Genomic DNA, 21,322 nt, shown 5'->3' on the forward strand with positions numbered 1-21,322 from the left:
CTCATGTGGCTCTAATTACATCGGACAGACTTCGAGAAGCCTCGAAATCAGGCAAAAGGAGCACATTGGCTATGTCAAAAACAACAGACAGGATATTTCTGGCCTATCGTCTCATTTCTCCACAACTAACCATGTCATCAAGTGGGACAAAAGCTGTTCCCCTTACTTAGAGGAAGATTACCATTCAAGAATGTTCAAAGAAGCAGCCACAGTCGCCCGTTCTACTGTGAACCTTAACAGAAATCAAGGCCTAATACTCCCAGAGATATGGAAAACCCTAATCAGAGCCTTAAAAATGGAAGAAATGAACTTTAATACAAACTACAGAAGGTTCCTCAGCAACAGCTAGCTGATCTTGTACACACGATACGTGTTTCACTCACGTTCGATACTATTTTATTTGTAATTATTCTAGTCAGTTTTTATTCATGTCAGTTTTGCAGTTACGCATAATTGTGAGAGTGTTTAAACCTATATGTAAGTGCCCTGAAGAAGCCAACAGATAAGTGTGGCGAAACTAGTTGGTCCAGTTAATTAATAAAATTGATCAACACTTGATCGGTTAACCAAATATTATTATTTACTAATTTATGATCAAGAAAACAACCTTCATGATACATGTAAGTTGATTTGTTGCAAAGTTTTCATTTTTCAACTACTTCAATAATTTTCTAGAGTTAATATCTTTATAATACATGGCTCTCAAAATCTGTGGTACTGGTCAAATTTAATCAGCAACGTGAGATCTAATTAAAGCCATTTTTGATTTAAATGAATGTCCCCTGTCTGCAATTAGCAATTCAAATACTACCAACGTTCACCTCAACTGGCATCAATAATTCCTCTGCCCTCTGTGAAAGCCTGTGAAACACATGCAGTACTACTCAATACACTCTTTACAGTACATCTCCAAACTCACAGAACAAATTTTACCTTCTTGTTTATCTCCGGTCACTGCTGCCCTCCGGAACAGAACAATCTCCAATCTTATGTGTTTCCCACAGAATATAATCCACAGCTCTTCAAACTAAATATAAACAAGTTCCTTCTCACTCATCCATGGTATTAATGTATATAATAGGTTATTCAACCTCTTTGGTATGGAATAATCATTAAAAAAAATACACCTAAAAATCATCCACATATAAAAGATATTACTTTCGGTTTTGGAATTGCTCTGCTATGATATCAATTACAGTAAATGCTAATCTCAGTTGCATAGGTTCTAAATTACATCAATTCTTGATCACTTTCATATTCAAGATATTTACATGCTAAGAGTAAAATGGAAGAATGATGGCATTCAATTCAATTCTGTGCCTACAGAAGAAAAAAAAAAAAGGATGTTTCTGTTGCATCTTATTTTACTACAGTTCATGCAAACAAAAGCTTGAATGTGAAATATTTGCATGACAAGGCTACTTGTATAGTGATAAGTAAGAGTCATGACATAATTCACTTCATGCACAATTATACATTCCAGAGAAAGGCTGTTGTCTGGACATATATAACTGAAGCAATAAAAGTAGAGTCTATTATATATGTTAACTGCATGTGTTCTCTGGCTAGTTTATCTGTTTTTTAGAATGCAAAACCTGAGTTACCAACTATAAAATCTCTGCCACCAGTTGACTCACTTTGATATGAAAGGGCCTTATGAAAGTTCTAGGATTTGTAACAGAGATTTAACCTTTCCCACCAAAAAGCATCACTGATGCATATTAGCCTAAGTTCTCTCTGAGAAAGCAAGTACTGTGCATTATGGAAGAAAATGAGTATCCTGATGTGAACAATTTCATGTACAAACATTTTATGTGTATACACTTTGAAGCCATTGCATTTCAAGCATAATATCCTTCTTCTCTGGATTGTATTCTTGGATGCAAATATACTGAAAAGTATATAGAAATAAAATTTCTACTTAACTTGTAAAACATTATGTAGCTTTTTTTTAAATATAAAAATTGTTAAAAACAATTATCAAAGATATACAGATAGAAATAACAAAGATTTGTATTTGAGTTTTGTAGATCTGGAAAAGGCATATGACAAGGTACCAAGAGAAAAGCTATTCAAAACACTACTACAGTTATATGGTGTCAATATAACTGCTGACTTACAACTCAAATAAAAACTAAGTATTGCTTGATATAATGCCCAACACTTAGTTTTAATTTGAGTTGTAAGTCAGCAGTTAGAATTGAAGGAAGTACAGGAAGGTGGTTTAATGTTAAATCTGGTGTCAGACAAGGAAGTACGTTATCACCTCTGTTATTTATTATCTATATGCGATCACATTATGAAGGAAAGTAGTACTGAACCTGATATCAAAATTGGAGATGTTAACGTCAGCTCCTTGCTTTATGCGGATGATGTTATACTTCTAAATAAATCTGCTACGAGTCTGCAAGATTCTCTGACTAAATTAAATAGCTGTTGTAATAGATATGGTATGAAGGTCAGCAATAAAAAGACAAAGACAATGAAAATAGGCAGAAACATTTAAAATATCAACTGCATTGTAAATGGAGAACCTACAGAACAAGTTAAACATTTCAGATACTTAGGCACGATTTTTAATGAAGATGGTAAATTAAATATGGAAATAGACAACAGAATCAACAAAGCTGATATGGTAGGCAGTCAACTGAATAAATTTATATGGAATAAAAGAGAAATTAGCCAAAACACTAAATTAGCTGTATACAAGACACTGTTCAAACCAATTTTAACTTATGGATCTGAGAGTTGGGTCAGAAGTAAAACACTTGACCAGCAGATAGGAGTCCTGAGAAAGATTAGAGGCATTAAAAGATGGCATCAATGGCAATATCATATTAAAAACGAGGATATTAGGAAAGAACTTGCCACTGTCAGCATCCAGGAACATGTTAGCAAAGCTGATCTCAGGTGGTATGGTCACTTAAACAGAATGGGGGAGGAAAGATTAGCAAAGCATGTGTTCGCTGCCAGGTTGGCAGGAAAAAGACCCAGAGGAAGACCAAGATATAGGCGGACTGATACAGTAAAAAGTGCCTTAGAAGATAGAAATATGAGATCTGATAATGTTGGAGTTTTAACAGATAACAGACTGATTTGGAGGATAATGATGTAAATTTTTCATGTAGTACTATCATGTCCTGTACACTCCTTGAGGGTATATATCAGGAATTTGATGATGATGATTATGATGAAATTGTTAAAAAAACTTACCATGAGGGGTTAACAAAGCTGAATTTGAAACAGACATCAGATGTTGCTCTAATTGTTCAATTTGCTTTCTGTAACTCTGCATTTGTAGTTCAAAGGCACTCGCCATATTATGAAAGTATCTAAAATGAAGAAATCATATTATTGAAAAATAAGACCCCTAGTCAATAACAGATATGTAATCAGAAAAGATTTTTTTGAAAAATTTTCTAGAAATACATGATGTGTCAACATTCTAATTACTTTTAGATTCAAAATAATCTCCCTTCTACTCCACACAACATTTACATCTGTACAGTGTTCAAAGGCACGGTGTAAGTCCTGAATGAGAACCTCCTTCAGTGTCTGGGTCACATTGCATCGCTCAATGTCCTTGAAGTGCTCCCCTTTCAAGGTACACATCATCTTTGGGAAGAGGAAAAAGTCTGCAGGAGCCAAATCTGGCAAATGGGGGGTGGATGTTCAATTACAAAGATTGACCTGAAGCCAGAAACTGTTTCACAGGCAGTGCACAGTGAGCAGGTGCATTGTTGTTGTGGAACAGTTCTTTCCTGACATGTCACATGCAGGCATACAGACGTTGCATTACTCCTAAATAATACTGACTGCTCAGAGTGATGCCCTCAGGAATAAATTCATGGCAGATAATTCTAGGAGTGTCAAAAAAAACAATGACCATTGTCTTGACACATGAATTTTGCAACCTGACTTTCTTCTGCCAGGGAGAAGGCATTCCATGCCATTTTCCATGCTCTGGTGTTTCATTTCCAGATCAAAGTGAAAATACCAACCTTCAGCACCAATGACAATGCTTTGCAACACATCACAATCTTGATCAACTGTATGGATGAAATTTTGACAACAAGTGTGACACAAACTTTAATCTCTTGTGCAAATCTCTTTCTAAGATTAATCTGGCCATTTCCTTACTAACACCAAGCTGTACAGACAGTAGTTATTCACCTGTCATGGGTAACAATTTCCCTAGCTTTCACCACAATTTCATTTGTCTGTGCAGAAATTGGCCGTCCACAGCGTGGTTCATTCTCGAAGGATTCCATCCCCTCTTTAAATGCGGAAAACTAGCATAACACTACATGGCTCAGACAATCATCACTGTAAACTTTCTTTTAGGTCTTGGTAAACTTCTGAGAGTTTTTCCTAATTTACAGTAAAATCCTATCACAGCTCTTTGCTCCATGATGACACAACTTCTGATATGCTCCACTTACTCTTACTTCAAGGTTGCCACACAAAAATTGCTGCATCACCCAACTCAAAAGTTGCACCTGCGATTACAACTCACTCTAGCTGACAAAACTATAAACACATTTGTTACTTTATTCAAAGTGCTGTCCTGTAAAAAATCACTCTCATTGCTTACTTAATGGGCACACTGTGTATGTCAACATATTAACTGTTTTTAGGTATAAGCATGAACAAAGTATTACAGATGCATATCCTGGTGCATAAGTTGTAATCAATTTCAAAATAAAAATTGTAGAAGCGTGTACAATTATAAATAAAATTTGAAGATTTTTGAAAATAAATATATACATAAGTGGGTGGTCTGAAAAGTTCTTGGCCTAACAATGAAAAAACAAATTTATAATTTCAAAATTATTTTTATTTTTCAAGCGATGCTCCAGCGCCATTATCCCGTCCCTGTAGTGGTTCTCAGTAAGATCTGCAATCACCTCTTGATTCATAGAAAAACGGTGACCAACGAGGAAGAGTTTTAGTTTTGGGAAGAGACAGAAGTCAGAGGGAGCCAAATCTGGGAAATAGGGTGGATGTTCCAACAATTCATAGTGCAGTTCCCTTAATGTTCTCATTGGCAAAACACCTTTGTGGGCAGGTGCATTGTCCTGATGAAAGATGATATTTTTCTTCTGCAAACCGGGTCTTTTCTCACGAATTTTTTCGATTAGTCTGGTTAAAAGATCGGAATAATATTCCCCATTTATTGTTTTACCTTTTGCAAGATAATTAATAAACAAAATGCATTTAGCATCCCAAAACACCGATGCCACGACCTTGTCTTCTTTCGCACTGAACAACCGGCTTCTGTCCACTGTTTTGATTCTGGTGCATACTGGTGAATCCAAGTCTCATCCATAATAATAAATCGACAAACAAAATCAGTTTTGTTCTTGTTAAAATGCCCCAAGCACTTTTCAGAGATTTTTATGTGAGTGCGTTTTCTTGATCAGTGTGGCACCCATCTTGTGCAAAGCTTTTTCATTTGCAGTTCTTCATGCAAAATATATCCCACATGTTCTTTTGAAATGCCTATTGTTTTGTTTTTTGTTTAATCCTCTTCACTCCACATGGGAGCATAGGTCTTCCACCACCATTTTCCACCACTCTGTTTTTTGCTTCTGCTTTTATTTGGTTCCAGTCTTTATTAATATTTGTTATTTCTTTCAGTATTGTTCTTTTCCATGTTTCTCTTGGCTTTCCTCATTTTCTTTTACCCTGTGGGTTCCAATCTAGAGCCAGTTTTACTATTATTTTATCTTCTTTCCTCAAACACATCTCCATTTCCTTTCGCATAGCAGACCCAGAGTGGTGATACTAAGGCAGAAGCAATGGAGAGGTCATATTTACCTATACGAGTTGCCCTATACACCAACCGGTGTATCACCTTATTATTAAATTACTCTGGATTTAGAGTTGCAAAGGGATGTACCACCTTATCTCAGTCCTGAAGATATTTTCAGGCACAAACGTTGTTTGCTTACACTTGGATAAAGGATTAAACTAAACTTATTATAGTCTAACCAGGTGCAAAAATAAATTTCCACCAACTTTTTTGGCTGTTTCTACAAGTGTTGTGGTTTTTTGTTCTATATGTTGGTGCTTCTGTGAAAGTAAGCAGATATCATCTGCAAAATAACCAGAATTCTGGTTATTTTTCCTTTAAAAACAAGTTGTATCAACAATTGAAGGAAGCAATGGACAATCCTCTTTCTCCTGCTATCGCCGACTTCTTTATGGAGCACTTTGAACAACATATTTTTAACAACATTTCTCCCAGACCTACTCATTGGTTTAGATATGTCGATGACATTTTTGCTAACTGGAATGGCTCTTCTGATAAACTTCAACAGTTTCTAAGTTAAACACACTTCATCCAAGAATCCAGTTCACCCTAGAAGTAGAATCAAATAAGTAGTTAGCCTTTTTAGATCTTTTAATTCTTTGCCAACCAGATGGTAACCTACATTTCTCAGTCTATAGAAAGAAGACTCATACAGGCCATGCTGAATCTCATCACCATCCCAGTCAAAAGGCAGGAACTATTAAAACACTGGTTCATCGGGCCCACTCATTTTGTTCTTCAGACGATCTGTTACAACAAGAACTGCAATATATTATTTCCTCCTTTTTATCTAATGGATATAAGAATTCCTTCATCAAAAGAGCTTTGAGTAGTTTTAATATGTCTTCCTCTTCAAATACAGAAGAAATAACGTGCATTCTATGTATTCTATTCCCTTATGTATTCTATCCATTAGTGAACATATAGCAAAAGTTTTAAAACCACTGAATATTTTTGTCCTTTCGACCTTTCAGAAAAATCTCCACCTTTCTCACTTCTCCAAAGGTCAAACTTCCACATCTTAGTTATCTAGGTGTCTGCCAGATTCCTTGCTCTTGTGGATTATCTTTTTTCGGACAAACAGGAAGATCTACCTCTATTCGGCTAGAAGAACACCAGTCAATACCTTGAACCTGAACAGTCTGGACTTGCAGAACATGCCATCATCACTAGACATAGAGTTCATTGGAACAAGACAAGAGTCCTTCACAAAAAAAGTCGGTTCCTCATAGAACGGCTTTATAAAAAAACATGTGAAACTTTATATCACTCTAACTTAAATAGATCCAATGGTTTACGTCTATTCCCTTTATGTCTGCACGGTTAGCCTAGTGACTTTGCGCTTCGCAACCATATGCCTGGGGAAGGAGGGTCCTGGGTTCGATTCCTGTCGCCGACGTGAGGAGCTTAAGGATCATCCTTAGCCATAGCCAAATTAGCCGGTCTTCGGGGTGGACAGCAGGGTCCCCCCCATTTATCTGGGATTTTTCATCCCGCAAGCAGGCAAACCAGCCCTGTGAACACACACTGATCTACAGCCATAAATACTGAAACCCCCATGAGGGGGGGGGCTCAACTCACCCCAATAGGCATGGGGGAGAAAAGGGAGGAAATTGCATATGAATAAATAAATTCCCTTTATGGGAGATAGTACTCTATAAATCAACTAATCTTTCCTAATTTTTTATTGTATATATATTATATATATATATATATTTTTTTTTTAGTTAGGAAATTTATTGACCTTTTTAGTTATCTTACATTAGCTACTTAGGTGGCGCCTTTTGGAATTGTCAGTTATCAATTAGCTTTATAAATGTAATGAAGATGCCTGCGATACACAGGCGAAAATTATACTATTAAATAATATTTTATGCGAGTTATTCCGTTATTATATTTTTGAATTCATATGTCTGCTCATGGTATTTCCTTATTAAAACATATTCTATTTTCTTCATTCGGTATCACATTTTGGAAGGTTTCAGTTTGAATAGCAAAACATTTTTTTTTCTGAGACTGGGTTACTAGCCCTGCGTTCAACCTTCCCCATTTATCCAGGCTTCAGACCAGCATGCTAAGTTTTTACTAAGCATGGCTGGGTTTTGAAATGCCTATAGTCTCAGCAATTTCATGCACTTCGTTTCGCCAGTTATCCAATACCATATCATGCACTGATCAATGATTTCGTGTGTTTATACACTTTTTGGACATTCCAGGCAGCCCATTTCTTAATTGTCAAAAACAAAGGAGAAGAGTGGCCATAAACTTTTATGAACATCAAATGAATTTCTTTTGCCGTTAAAACCTTCTTTTACAAAGAATTTTATAACCGCATGATACTCAATTTTATCAATTTCAAAGGATATGCACAACACTTTGGCTTCCGACAGCTGTATAAAAAAAACTACTTGATAGAATGACTTGCAATTTCACATGGATGCTTATAAAAAAAATCCTGCCAATAGCGTTGCCATTTATGCTCGAGGCTGAGAACTTTTCAGACTATCCACATAAATTATAAATAAAATTTTAAGAATTTAAAATAAATATATACAATGATAGTAATTATTCATAGCTCAGATATTAACTTGAATTTATACAAATTTGCAATGATATGTGAATTAAACATACAGTTTATATACAAAATCATTCTCGCTGTAGTTCTATTTCTTTCAGCATAACAAATAGGACAAAGAAATAGGACAATGAAAGCCTTAGTGACTTCAGTAAAACTGTGAGTAGTTTGTTATAGTAATATTTGCTACTGTGTAAATTAAAGATGCCAAGAAATTATATTCTTGGTTTCACCCTTTATCTAAGTGTAAGCAAACAAAGTTTGTACATGAAGTTATTTCATGACACGGCAACATGCATATTTAGACTAATGACTTCACATCAATTGCCTATTTAATATACCATAATGCAAAACACATATCCTTACAACATGTGTGATGCTATGTATTATGGGAAGGGCCACTACCCAGACTGGTTTCGACCTTTACCAAGGTCTCATCAGTGAGAGTCAGACCCAGAAGTGACACCAAGGTTGAAGTAATGCAGAAGTCATAGAAGTCATATTACAGAACCAGAATGAAGATATCACTATTAACAATAATGTAGCTAGTGAGGCTTCTTATTTCTGGCATATTCTCTCCATGTTGAAATGTTGTTGAAATTTATGTTGAAACATGATGTTAGTACATCATGTTTCAACATAAATGACTAGTTCATATCCTGAGCAGAAATCCAGGAGATAATTATTATTATTAGCTTTTCATTTTTCTCCAAATTTTCCCAATGATTTTTGATGTGCTTGGTGGGATTCATTTCCTACTCTGGTGTTTCATTTTCCAACAAGGACTATTTTGTCCAATTTCTTAATGTCAGCTGCCTGTTCTAATGGCGTGAAAAATTTGTCTACTTCTTCCTGTGGAGAACGTTCTGTGGAATCATAAGCAAAAATAAGTTTCCTTATCCATTTCTCCAATTTGAAGTTTGACTACATACTTTACTTGCAACTGCCTTCAAATCAAGAAGTTTATCTTCATGTTTTGTGTTGAATACTATCGTTACCCATTCCATTCCTTGATCGTTATTGTCTGAATAAAACCTCCTATACTTATTATTTAGTATGATTTCACCTGTTTTTGTCTTTCTTTCAGTGATGTCAATGTTCATGTGATGCTTTTCCAGTTCTGCTATTTCAATTTCCTTTCCAATAATACTCCTTATATTGATGGTTCTTATCTTCAATTCTTCTGATATTGAGAGTGTTTTCCTTTTCTTCTAAATGATGAGCGTGAGTTTGTTCTAGTAGTTAACTTTCCACTGCTTACACTGGTTCCTTGACAAAAACACCAGTAGCCTTGTTTAACTGTTCGACACTGCAACTGGCATGATTCTCATTTGTTGTGCCATCATATGTATTTTCTTAAAATCTTATTATTACTTTATATTATTTAATCTTTATAATTTCAGATAGATAATCAGCAACTTTGACCTTGGTACAGTCACCTTGGTTTTATTATAAATTAAAGATGTCAAGAAATTATATTCTTGTTTCATATTTTATTCGTGTGTAAGCAAACAAAGTTTCTGGATGAAGCAGCTTCATGACTGGTATGCATAACATCATACAAGTCTGTAAGGATATGTGCTTTACATTATGGGATACTAAGGCAATTGATTTGAAGTCATTAGCCTCTACATACGAGTTGCACTGTCGTGAAGTTACTTCATGTGCAAACTTTGTTTGCTTACACTTGGATAAAGGATGAAAACAAGAATATAATTTCTTGGCTAGTGAATGAACCCACTCTCCAACCAACACGCTGTTGATTCGAATGTGGGCATGTATATTTGTGATCGTCTTTAGGTGGAAGAAGAATATCATTGCCTGGTGTGAACCCTGTCGCACTTATTAGAGGCTTAAATTCCATGTTTTTGGTCGCTAGAGCAGGTTTTCCAGACTATTTAAAAAAATAAATGAAAAAATAAAATAAAATATATATATATATATGGGGTGCTTAAATGCCTTTAAAGGAATACGGAGAACTGACCAGGGCTTCTGACCTAATGTCCAATCCTCACCTTCTCGTAGTGCACCCTGTTGGGTATCTCCTGGATACTGAACGAATGAGAATGGGCTGTCAATTTGGGATTTAGCCAACCAAATTGTATTCTTATTGATTAAACCAAAATAAAATATGATGGTACAACATGACAAAATTTCATGCTGGCTGGGCTGTCGCCCGATTAAACAAGGCCTGCGTTGTTTTCGCCAGGGAACCAGGGCAAACAGCGAAAAGTCAGCTACTGGAACAAACCTGAAAGCACACCCAAACTCAACATCACCAGAGTTAAAGATCAGTACTATCAACATAAGAAGCCTGAATGGCAAAGAAATTGAGCTAGCTGAGGAATTAGATAAGTACCAAATCGACATAATAGGGGTGACTGAAACAAAAAAGACAAAAACTGGTGAGATCTTTCTGAACAATAAACACAAAATGTTATATTCAGTCAATGACAATCAAGGTAAAGAAGGAGTAGCAGTAGTATTCAACATAAAATACGAGGCTAATCTTCTTGAATGGCAGGCAGACTCAAGTAGAGTAATGTGGGCATATATGAGAATGGGGAACTGAACAATGAGACTTATTTGTGCCTACGGTCCCACAGAAGGTTCTACTAAGGTAGAAGTGGAGGAATGTTTTAAGGTTTTAGAAAAAGCAACTGACACAATGAAAAAGGAAAAGTTTGTCCTTGTTGGGGATCTAAATAGCAGAGTAGGAAATGATTGTCAGACATACAAAAATATTTTGGGAAAATTTGGAGAAAAGAGCAAAGCTAATAATAATGGCAAATATCTGTTGGATTTCTGCTCAGGACATGGATTGGTTATTACTAACATCATGTTCCATCATAAGAATGTGCACAAATTCACATGGAGAGAGAAGAGGCAAGGAATAAGAAATGTCTCATTGACTATGTTATTGTTGATAGTGATGTTTTCTCCCTGATGCAGGACACCAGGGTTTACAGAAGATTTGAAATTGGAAGCGATCACTATTTAGTCATGAGCAGGATAAAATTGAATTTCATATTGAAAAGAATAACATGTAAGAAAGTTTTAAAGCGAAAAAAAATTGAGCAGCTCTCAGATGTGAACTGTAGACTAAAATACACAAAGATTATTGAAGAAAAAATGAAAGAGTTTGAGAACAGCAACCAAACCTTGGAGATTCAGTGGCAAGCTTTGAAGAAAACCCTGATCGATTCATCTAGAGAGGCATGTGGTGAAACTGTCTGCAAGGATAGAAAAATTAGGACTCCATGGTGGACAATGGAAGTTAAAGAGGCAGTGAAAGAAAAGAAGAAAGCATATCAAAAGTTCCATCTAAATGAGTCAGCTTGTGCTCTTAGAGAATAGAGAGACAAATGTAAGAAAGCTAAACAGTGTGTAAAACTAGCTAAACAAAAGTCATGGGAGGTCTTTGGCAAGAAAATAAATATCAAGAAGGTGGCAAAAGGAGTTAGAGATGATAAAGGTGACATGAAAATGGGAGAAAAAGATATCTTTGAAGTATGGAGTAGTTACTTTGAAAAACTGCTAAATGCAACAAGCAGTGGTGACAGCACAGTGATAAAAAACACTGACCAGGCATGCAGTCAGGAATACATATCCATACTTGAATTAGAAAAAGCCATCAAAGGCTTGAAATGTGGAATGACAGCAGGAGTAGATGATATTCGACCAGAAATGCTGAAATATGGTGGTATAAAAATCTTTCAGTGGCTGCACTGCATAGTTCATTTCAGTTACTTAGGCATGATTTTTAGTGAAGATGGTAAATTAAATATGGAAATAGACAACAGAATCAACAAAGTTGGTATGGTAGGAAGTCAACTGAATAAATTCATATGGAATAAGAGAGAAATTAGTCAGAACACTAAATTAGCTGTATACAAGACAGTGTTCAAACCAGTTTTAACTTATGGATCTGAGAGCTTGGTCAGAAGTAAAACACTTGACCAAAGACTAGAGACCGCAGATATGAGAGGCCTGAGAAAGATTAGAGGCATGAACAGATGGCATCAATAGCAACATCATATTAAAAATGAGGATATTAGGAAAGAACTTGACATTGTCAGCATCCAGGAATGCGTTAGCAAAGTTAATCTCAGGTGGTATGGTCACATAAACAGAATGGGCGAGGAAAGATTAGCAAAACAAGAGTTCTCTGCCAGGTTGGCAGGGAAACGAACCAGAGGAAGACCAAAACATAGGTGGAACAGCATTAAAATAAAATAAGAAATAAAAAGGAAAGCAATAAAGAGTACGTATCAAAACTAAGAGGTGGCAAAAGCTATCAAAAGCCTGAAATGTGGAAAGGCAAACTAGAGTAGATGATATTTGACAAGATATACTCAAACACGGCAGTATACAAGTGTTGTGGTGGATACACTGCATAAATCAGAGCTGGTTATCATGACAAATTCTAGATGACTGGAGTAGAGTTCCCACACTTCCCATTAAAGCTGAATGGGAAGATTACAGAACAATTACTTCACTAAATGTTCCAGGTAAGATTTATGCTAGCATACCTGAGAAAATGCTGAGAAAAATTGTGGAAGAAAAACTTTATAAAGAACAAGCTGGGTTCATGCCAAAAAGCAGCTCTCAAAATCAGATTTTTATCTTGCAATGCAACAGATGGCCTGGTTTGCCAAATGGTTGGTGTGCCCACTCTCCAATGGATAGATTGCAGGTTCGAATCCCACTGTGTGCATGATTTGCAGATTTTCACCTGGTGTGAGACCACTTCTACACTTGTTGGAGGCCTGATGTTTCTTGAATAAGTACTGTGTTTGGTCTCTAGAACAGAATTTCTAGACCGGCGTTTCTCAACCTTTCTAAGCCCAAGGACCAGTAAAATACCTAAAACAATTCTGCGGACCACTAAGTTACAGAGGCGCAGCTGGGGAGACGGGGGGGGGGGGGGAGTTCCACCGTTGGCGGCACTTTTTTTGGCGTTCATGAAATCTTGCCTTACTGTCTATAAATCAGCAACTGAGTGATGAAATAGACTTCGACAATGTGATCGACGATTTTGTGAACAGAAACTCCAATGTGGAAAGAGGAAGTTAAGGAGGCAGTGAAGGAAAAGAAGAAAGCATATAAAGTTCCTGGCAAATAAGTCAGCTTGTGCTCTTAGAGAATACCGAGACAAATGTAAGAAAGCTAAACATTGTGTAAAACTAGCTAAACAAAAGTCATGGGAGGACTTTGGCAAGAACATAGAAAATAAATATCAAGAAGGTGGCAAAATATTCTGGAGGTTGTTGAAGAAGCTTAGGAATGGAGGAAAGAGTGCTGTAAAAGGAGTTAGAGATGATAAAGGTGAAATGAAAATGGGAGAAAAAGATATCCTTGAAGTATGGAGTAATTACTTTGAAAATTTGCTAAATGAAACAAGCAGTGATGACAGCACAGTGATAAAATGCCCCTAACCAGGTATGCAGTCAGGAATACATATCCATACTTGAAGTAGAAAAAGCCATCAAAGGCTTGAAATGTGGAAAGGCAGCAGGAGTAGATGATATTCGATCAAAAATGCTGAAGTATGGTGGTAATAAAGTCTTACAGTGGCTGCATTGCATAGTTCAGAATGCCTGGACAGAGGGACGAATTCCCGATGATTGGAGTAGAGCTCTCATAGTACCTATATATAAAAAGGGAAATAAAACTGAATGTGAGATTTACAGAGGTATATCCCTATTGAGTGTTCCTGGCAAGATATATATGCAAGTATACTTGAGAAACGGTTGAGAAGAATTGTGGAAGAAAAGCTTGGCGAAGAACAAGCTGGATTCAGGCCAAATAGAGGCTGTCAGGATCAGATCTTCACTTTACGCCAAATAGTGAAGAAATCATGGGAATATAACAAAGATCTGTATTTAAGTTTTGTCAATTTGGAAAAGGCATATGACAAGATGCCAAGAGAGAAGCTATTCAATACGGTAGTTATATGGTGTCAATGGGACATTATATCAAGCAATACTTAGTCTTTATTTGAGTTGTAAGCCAGCAGTTAGAATTGAAGGAAGTACAGGAAGATGGTTTAATGTTAAATCTGGTGTGAGACAAGGATTATCCCCTCTGTTATTCATTATCTATATGGATCACGTTAAGGAAAGTGGTATTAAACATGATATCAAAATTGGAGATATTAATGTCAGCTCTTTGCTTAATGCGGACGATGTTATACTTCTGAATAAATCTGCTACAAGTTTGCAAGATTTTCTGACTAAATTGAATAACTGTTGTAATAGATATGGTATGAAGGTCAGCATTAAAAAGACAGACAATGAAAATAAGTAGAATTGTTGAAAATGTCAACTGTGTTGTGAATGGGGAACCTGTGGAACAAGTAAAACATTTCAGCTAATTAGGCACGATTTTTAGTGAAGAGGGTAAATTAAATATAGAAATAGACAACAGAATCAATAAAACTGGTATGGTATGAAGTCAATTGAATAAATTCATATGGAATAAGAGAGAAATTAGTTGGAACAGTAAATTAGCTGTATACAAGACAGTGTTCAAACCAGTTTTAACTTATGGATCTGAGAGCTGGGTCAGAAGTAAAACACTTGACCAAAGACTAGAGACTGCAGATATGAGAGTCCTGAGAAAGATTAGAGGCGTGAACAGATGGCATCAATGGCAATATCATATTAAAAAAGAGAATATTAGGAAAGAACTTGACATTGTCAGCATCCAGGAATGTGTTAGCAGAGCTAATCTCAGGTAATATGGTCAATAAAACAGAATGGGCGAGGAAAGATTAGCAAAACAAGTGTTCTCTGCCAGGTTGGCAGGAAAACGACCAAGAGGAAAACCAAGATATAGGTGGATTGATACGGTACAAAGTGCCTTAGACGATAGAAATATAAGATCTGGTAATGTTGGAGTCTTGACAAGTAAGAGACTGATTTGGAGGAAAATTGTAGATAGGAAGTTAGTAATGATGTAAATTTTTGATGTAGTACTATCATATCCTGTACACTCTTTAAGGGTACATGGCAGGAATTTGATGATGATCATGATGATAAAACTGATTTTGTGAGAGTCGATTTACTACTATGGATGAGACTTGGATTCACCATTACACACCAGAATCCAAGCAGCAGTCAAAACAGCAGACAGAAGCCGGTTGTTCAGCGCCAAAGAAGACAAAGTCGGTCTATTAGCAGGAAAGGTCATGGCATCGGTGTTCTGGGATGCTAAATGCATTTTGTTTATTAATTATCTTGAAAAGAGTAAAATAATAACCGAAGAATATTATTCTGATCTTTTAACCAGACTAGATGAAAAAATTCATAAGATAAGACCCGGTTTGCAGAAGAAAAATATCATATTTCATCAGGACAATGCACCTGCCCACAAAGGTGTTTTGGCAATGGGAACATTAAGAGATCTGCACCATGAATTGTTGGAACATCCACCCTATTCCCCAGATTTGGCTCCCCCTGACTTTTATCTCTTCCCAAAACTAAAAATCTTCCTCGCTGGTCAACTTTTTTCTTCGAATCAAGAGGTGATTGCAGCTGTAGAGGGATATTTTGCAGATCTTACCGGGAACCACTACAGGGACGGGATAATAGCGCTGGAGCATCGCTGGAATAAATGTATTAGTCTTAAGGGGACTATGTTCAAAAATAAAAATAATTTTGAAATTATAAATTTGTTTTTTCATTGTTAGGCCGAGAACTTTTCAGAACTTTTCAGACCACCCTCATAAGACAAGGATGCACATTATCTCCACTCCACCATTATTCCTCATCTATATGAATCACATTATAAAAGAAAGTGGCACCAAACCTGATATTAAAATTGAAGATATCAAACTTAGCACTTTGCTTTATGCAGATGACGTACTCCAAAACACATCCAGTGCAAGTCGTCAGGATATTCTAAATTGAATAAAAGCTGTTGCAAATTATGCATGAAAGTCAGCAAAAAAATGACAAAACTATGAAAATATGCAAGAACATAGAAAACTTCAGTATTCTCAATGGAGAACCTACAAAACAAGTAAAATATTTCAATTATTTATGCAGATTTTTAGTGAAGATAGCAAATTAAATCAACACAGAAATAGAATAAGCAAATCAGATATGGTGAGGAGCCACTTAAATAAATTTATGTGAAATAAGAGAGAAATTAATCAAAACGATAAACAAATTCAAATCAATTTTAATCCTTTCCTTTAGTGTTACATGGTGATCAGCATTCATCCATTCATAAATTAGGGAGACTACATCCGTGCTGTTAGGAATAATTACCTGGCTTACGAAGGCAATAATAATAACTGTTTTTTTGCCAGGTATCATGGCAAGGATCTGCAGGATATCTGACATTTAGTGATGGCTGATTAGAAAAAAAAAAATTAATAAATAAAAATAAAAGGACAAGTTTTACTTTTATTATATATGTAAATATTTCTTGAAATGTATGATAATGCATTATTTCTTGTAATTAGAAATTTCTGTAGTAATGTTTTATATTAAAAAAATCTTCATATAGTTATGGTCTGCAAACTGTTTAATTGCAATATTTATTAGTATCAAGAAAGTAAAAAGGACTCATCTCAACTTTAGGTTTAGTTCTGTAACTTAAAAAGAGAAGAAAATATTGAACTTTCTGATGAAGTTTTCATGCTAGTCAGCAACTGTAATTTTGCTTTTCTTCTCTGCCATGTTAGTTATCATGGAAGGCAGTAGTATGCGTGCACAAACTTTGTATTTATGAATAGGAAGATTGATATAGAAAAAAAAAAGTGTTGATTACAACAGAAGAGGTTCTGAAAGTTGGAAGTTGAGAGGAAAACTACAGTGTGAAGGAAAGAATGTTTTTGAAGTCAAAAATGTGGAAAGAGCTTTATGAGGGAGCAAACAATTCTCCCAAATTAATGGATGAAATTTCTTTCAAAATAAACCAGTTTGAAATGCAGATAAAATTGTTAAGAAAAATTATGAAGTGTTTTCTGAAGTAACACAATTTTCAGAATGACCCATCTTTCTCTCCTTGCAATGTACTAGAAAAAAAAAAAGTTTTATATCAGTCTCGTAAAATGACTTTTAACAACTGATATGCTTCTATTGCATCTCCTCTTTTTTGTCTATAAGCTAGTTTTTGAAGCCCACAGACTACCTTCAATTTATTCTCATAGGGAACATTCCATAAACCTGTCACAATCTTTATTGTTCACCTCTGGATCCTCTCCACCATGTCTTCATCCTGATGGAATTCAGGTGACCAGATCTGCATGAAGTAGTTCATATGCAGCATTAGAAAGGGGAATAAGAACGTTTCTGTCTCTGCTTATCAGTGTGTTCCTCAACAAACACATAACTTAATGTGCTGTTTTGGCTACCTTTACAATGTCCTATAAACTTCAACTTCCTGTCTGCAATCATCCCCAATTCACTGGCTCATCACCTTACTTACCTGGCCAAGTAAACCTGGCAGCCATTGACCTATCCTTTACAAAACCATGTTGCTACTTATAAAGTATCATATTCTTATCCATTCACAGTCCTGATTTCTCTTTCTCTCTTACCAATTTCTCCAATACCTCAGCCACTACTGCTGAGATGCTGACTGACCTATAATTTGCTCTCTTTCCACTTTAGTAGCAATCTTTCCCAGTATCAGGGCTTAAATTAAACTGCTTGGTCAGAAAACCTAATTCCTTTGCACTTTCTTGTAATAAAGAGGACAAAATGCCATCTAACCCTCTGGCCATGTTGACATTTAGGTCCTTCAATGTTCTAAGCACTTCCATTTCTTCAACCTCTAGTCTCCCATCAGTCAATGTCATATCCAGCATTGCAATATTATCCTCCTAGATGATGCACTCATACAAAATGATCAATTATTAACTCAACTATTTGGTTTACTTCTGTTATCTTCCTACCATCAGCATTTTTTAAAGTCATCCTTCCATAGTCAATCCTCCTCTTACTTGTCACATAACGAAAGAAGAGTTCTTTCGTTATGCGAATCTCCCTTCAGGTTGGCGATGCTGGGGTCACTTCTTGTAGGCTACTCTCTCAAGCCTTGAACACAATTTGAGATCCTCTGGAATCAGCTAGGGACTTTCAGATGGCCAATCAGATAGTAATATGTGGTCAGGCACATTCATCTTCAAACACTGTTGTGTCGTCCTACTGTGAAACAAGGTGTTGTTCAGGGCCATATCATAGATTCCAGCATGGTGTCTTGATACACTTAGATGGAGGTTTTCTTGCTTGGATAACCCCTGATATGTCACCATCCACCAAACCACTACTGATGCAGGGTGATGACCTCTCTGAATCCTGGATACTACTACGGCACTGCTATGCGATCATCTGGGACATATACCTGATTGTTTTGGCAGTTAAGACAGAAGGAAAAGGATGGGGTGGGGTGGGAGGAATTAACTAATGATAGTAGAGGAAACAAAGCAACAAGTGATGGAAGTACATCAAGAGGATAGGGATGCAGAGAGTGGATCATTTGAGGCTATCACATGATGGCTTCTCAACGGAGAAGTCATCATGATGATGATAACTTCTCCGGTGGTACATGAACAACAGGCACAGAGATATGTGTCTTCTGTATTGTTATAATGGTTAATAGTCAGATACACAAACATCCTACTGATCCAGAGTGCTTTTAGCATGTTGAAAATAACAGGTGGTTGCATTCCAACCTTATGAAGTACTATTACAGTTACACCATTCTCATAACTCCCCACTGCACATCCATACAGCTAGACAACTTTATCCACTGAAACATGCAAATATTGGCTGTGCCACCAAAGGAACCATGCTCGTGCAATTCTGTAGACAGCATGGGGGGGGGTGCTTAAGTTGTAACAGTATTTATGGTAAGATTGTGTACATTCTGCCTTATACCCTGGATTAACCAATTATATATATATCATTTTCTTGGCCTGTATCTCACAAAAGAGAACCTCAAATGAGCCACTCTCTGCATCTCTATCCCCCTGATGTACTTCTCTCTCTTGTTGCTTTGTTTCTTCTACTATCATTAGTTAACCCCCCCCCTCCACCTCCATCCTGTTCCTTCTGTCCTCTCCTATCTCTATATCATCCTCAGTGAACCAAGTCTCACTAATGCCTGTAACTTTTGACCAAGTTGAGCTAACCAATACCAAAAACTCCTTGCCCTTATTCCAGTACTTCTGGCATTAGTATACATAAGCCACAATACCTCCTTCTTCCTACAACTTCGCTTGCACCTTATGCTGCTTAGCCTGCTAACAAACATGCGGAGCTACAATCAGTATCACATGATCATGATGCTGAATGAATTCTCGCTGAACAACACTTTCTCTACACTCCTGATCTTAAATCCATTCAAATGCAAGCCATCCACCTTCTATAAACCCTTCCTTCCTTCCATTAAACTTTCTCCACACATCCACAAACTCTAAACCATTCCTCTTGCACAACAAATGCCACAACAAAGTCAATTTTCTCACTCTTCTTTGTAAAATTTCATATAAGTATGCTATCTTTTCATTACCACCTGGTCATTCTCTTCATTTTCCATTATTTCATTCTTACTGTATGCAACATTTACCTTGCCATTAACAATCACATTTTCATACATTCAGTCTTTCAACTCACTGCTATTATTCTTATTATGTATTCACACTTCTGGCATTTGCTCTTGAAACACAACAAACCCAATCATCAATTTCATTCTCATTCTATAAATCTCTCTATCTATCTATCTATATATATATAAATGGAAGTGATTTGATACATTGAATCAGGCAAACACCATTCTGATGCATGTAAAAGCATTAAAGTTAATGCCTTCTATACTTTCAATGATAAAACATTGAAATATATGATGATAACTGATGCAATGCAGATAAAAAAAAAGAAAGCATTCAAATGCAAACAGAGAGCTGGGAACCTAACATCTTTGTAAAATGAAGCCTTCCATCATTAACATCAACCATGATTTATTTCTAAAATCATTTCTGCTTTTTAATGCAAGTAAACAGAAAAAAGTTTAGTGAATGATTATTATTATTATGTGACAACTCCAGGGAGTCCAAAGACTCATCGAGGGAGAGTGTGCCAACAGCATCGAATGATTGATTCCCTTCCAACTACTAACCGTGCTCAAAGTTGCTTAACTTTTTGCGAGCCATTAGTAGCAGAGGCTCTACCAATCGACCAACCTTTGCTGGCTGGATGCAAAAAGTCTGAAGAACATCATATTCAAGGAGTGAAGTAATGGAAAAATTATCTTTAATGTGCAGCACTAATGTGAATCAAAACAACATTTCTGTAACTCAAGCAGTAACAGACAAGGCAAAGTTTTTGTTTAATGAAATAAATAAAGAAACTAGTGGAAAAGAGTCATTCGCGGAAGTTATTTGTAGTGAAGGAACAAATCTCATTTAAATACGTTATAAGTTTACCTCAATTTTTGAATAGAGGGCTGGGAATTTACCTCACTACATTGGCTGATCAACTCCACTGCTATTCAAAGTTGGTCTGCCATATTTATGTTCATGCACATCCAAGTCTATGCCTGTTTTTCTGAGTAGCATTTTTTAAAAGTGGACTCAAGAAGGCTATGATTAGTAGCAGTAGTAGTAGATGCAGCTTACAGGTAGAAATAAGATGCAATCTGAATTGTATGACATTCAATGAAATTAAAGAAAAACAATTTGTTTCAGATAAATTTGGGACATATAATTTTAATCTAATATCTCTGTTTAAAAATAATTTATTGCTATAAAAGCAACTGGTACAAACAAACCAGTATTTAAAAAATTGGTTTCCAAACAAAAAAAATTTGTGCACCTATGCAGTATAATGAAACACACACTCTATGACTGATACAAATGACTTAGGATGGATTATTCTTGAAAATACCAAAAAAGTCCAATTGTTATACAATTATCA

At 36.1% G+C, this 21,322-nt stretch overlaps 1 protein-coding gene across 2 annotated transcripts in view; it reads right to left on the minus strand.

Moving 5' to 3' along the window:
• Nup58 (nuclear pore complex protein Nup58) overlaps window positions 1-21,322 on the minus strand; it is a 271,379-nt gene that overhangs the window by 95,382 nt on the left and 154,675 nt on the right. For both annotated transcript variants that reach the window (XM_090402967.1, XM_090402968.1), the window contains exon 8: window positions 3,214-3,332. In XM_090402967.1, the coding sequence (XP_090259093.1) occupies window positions 3,214-3,332 (119 nt within the window). The remainder of the gene's footprint in view (window positions 1-3,213; window positions 3,333-21,322) is intronic.

The sequence above is a fragment of the Typopeltis vanoorti genome, chromosome 13 (genome assembly GCF_054136105.1).
Source record: "Typopeltis vanoorti isolate ZY-2024b chromosome 13, IOZ_Tvanoo_1.0, whole genome shotgun sequence".
Lineage (NCBI taxonomy): Eukaryota > Metazoa > Arthropoda > Arachnida > Uropygi > Thelyphonidae > Typopeltis > Typopeltis vanoorti.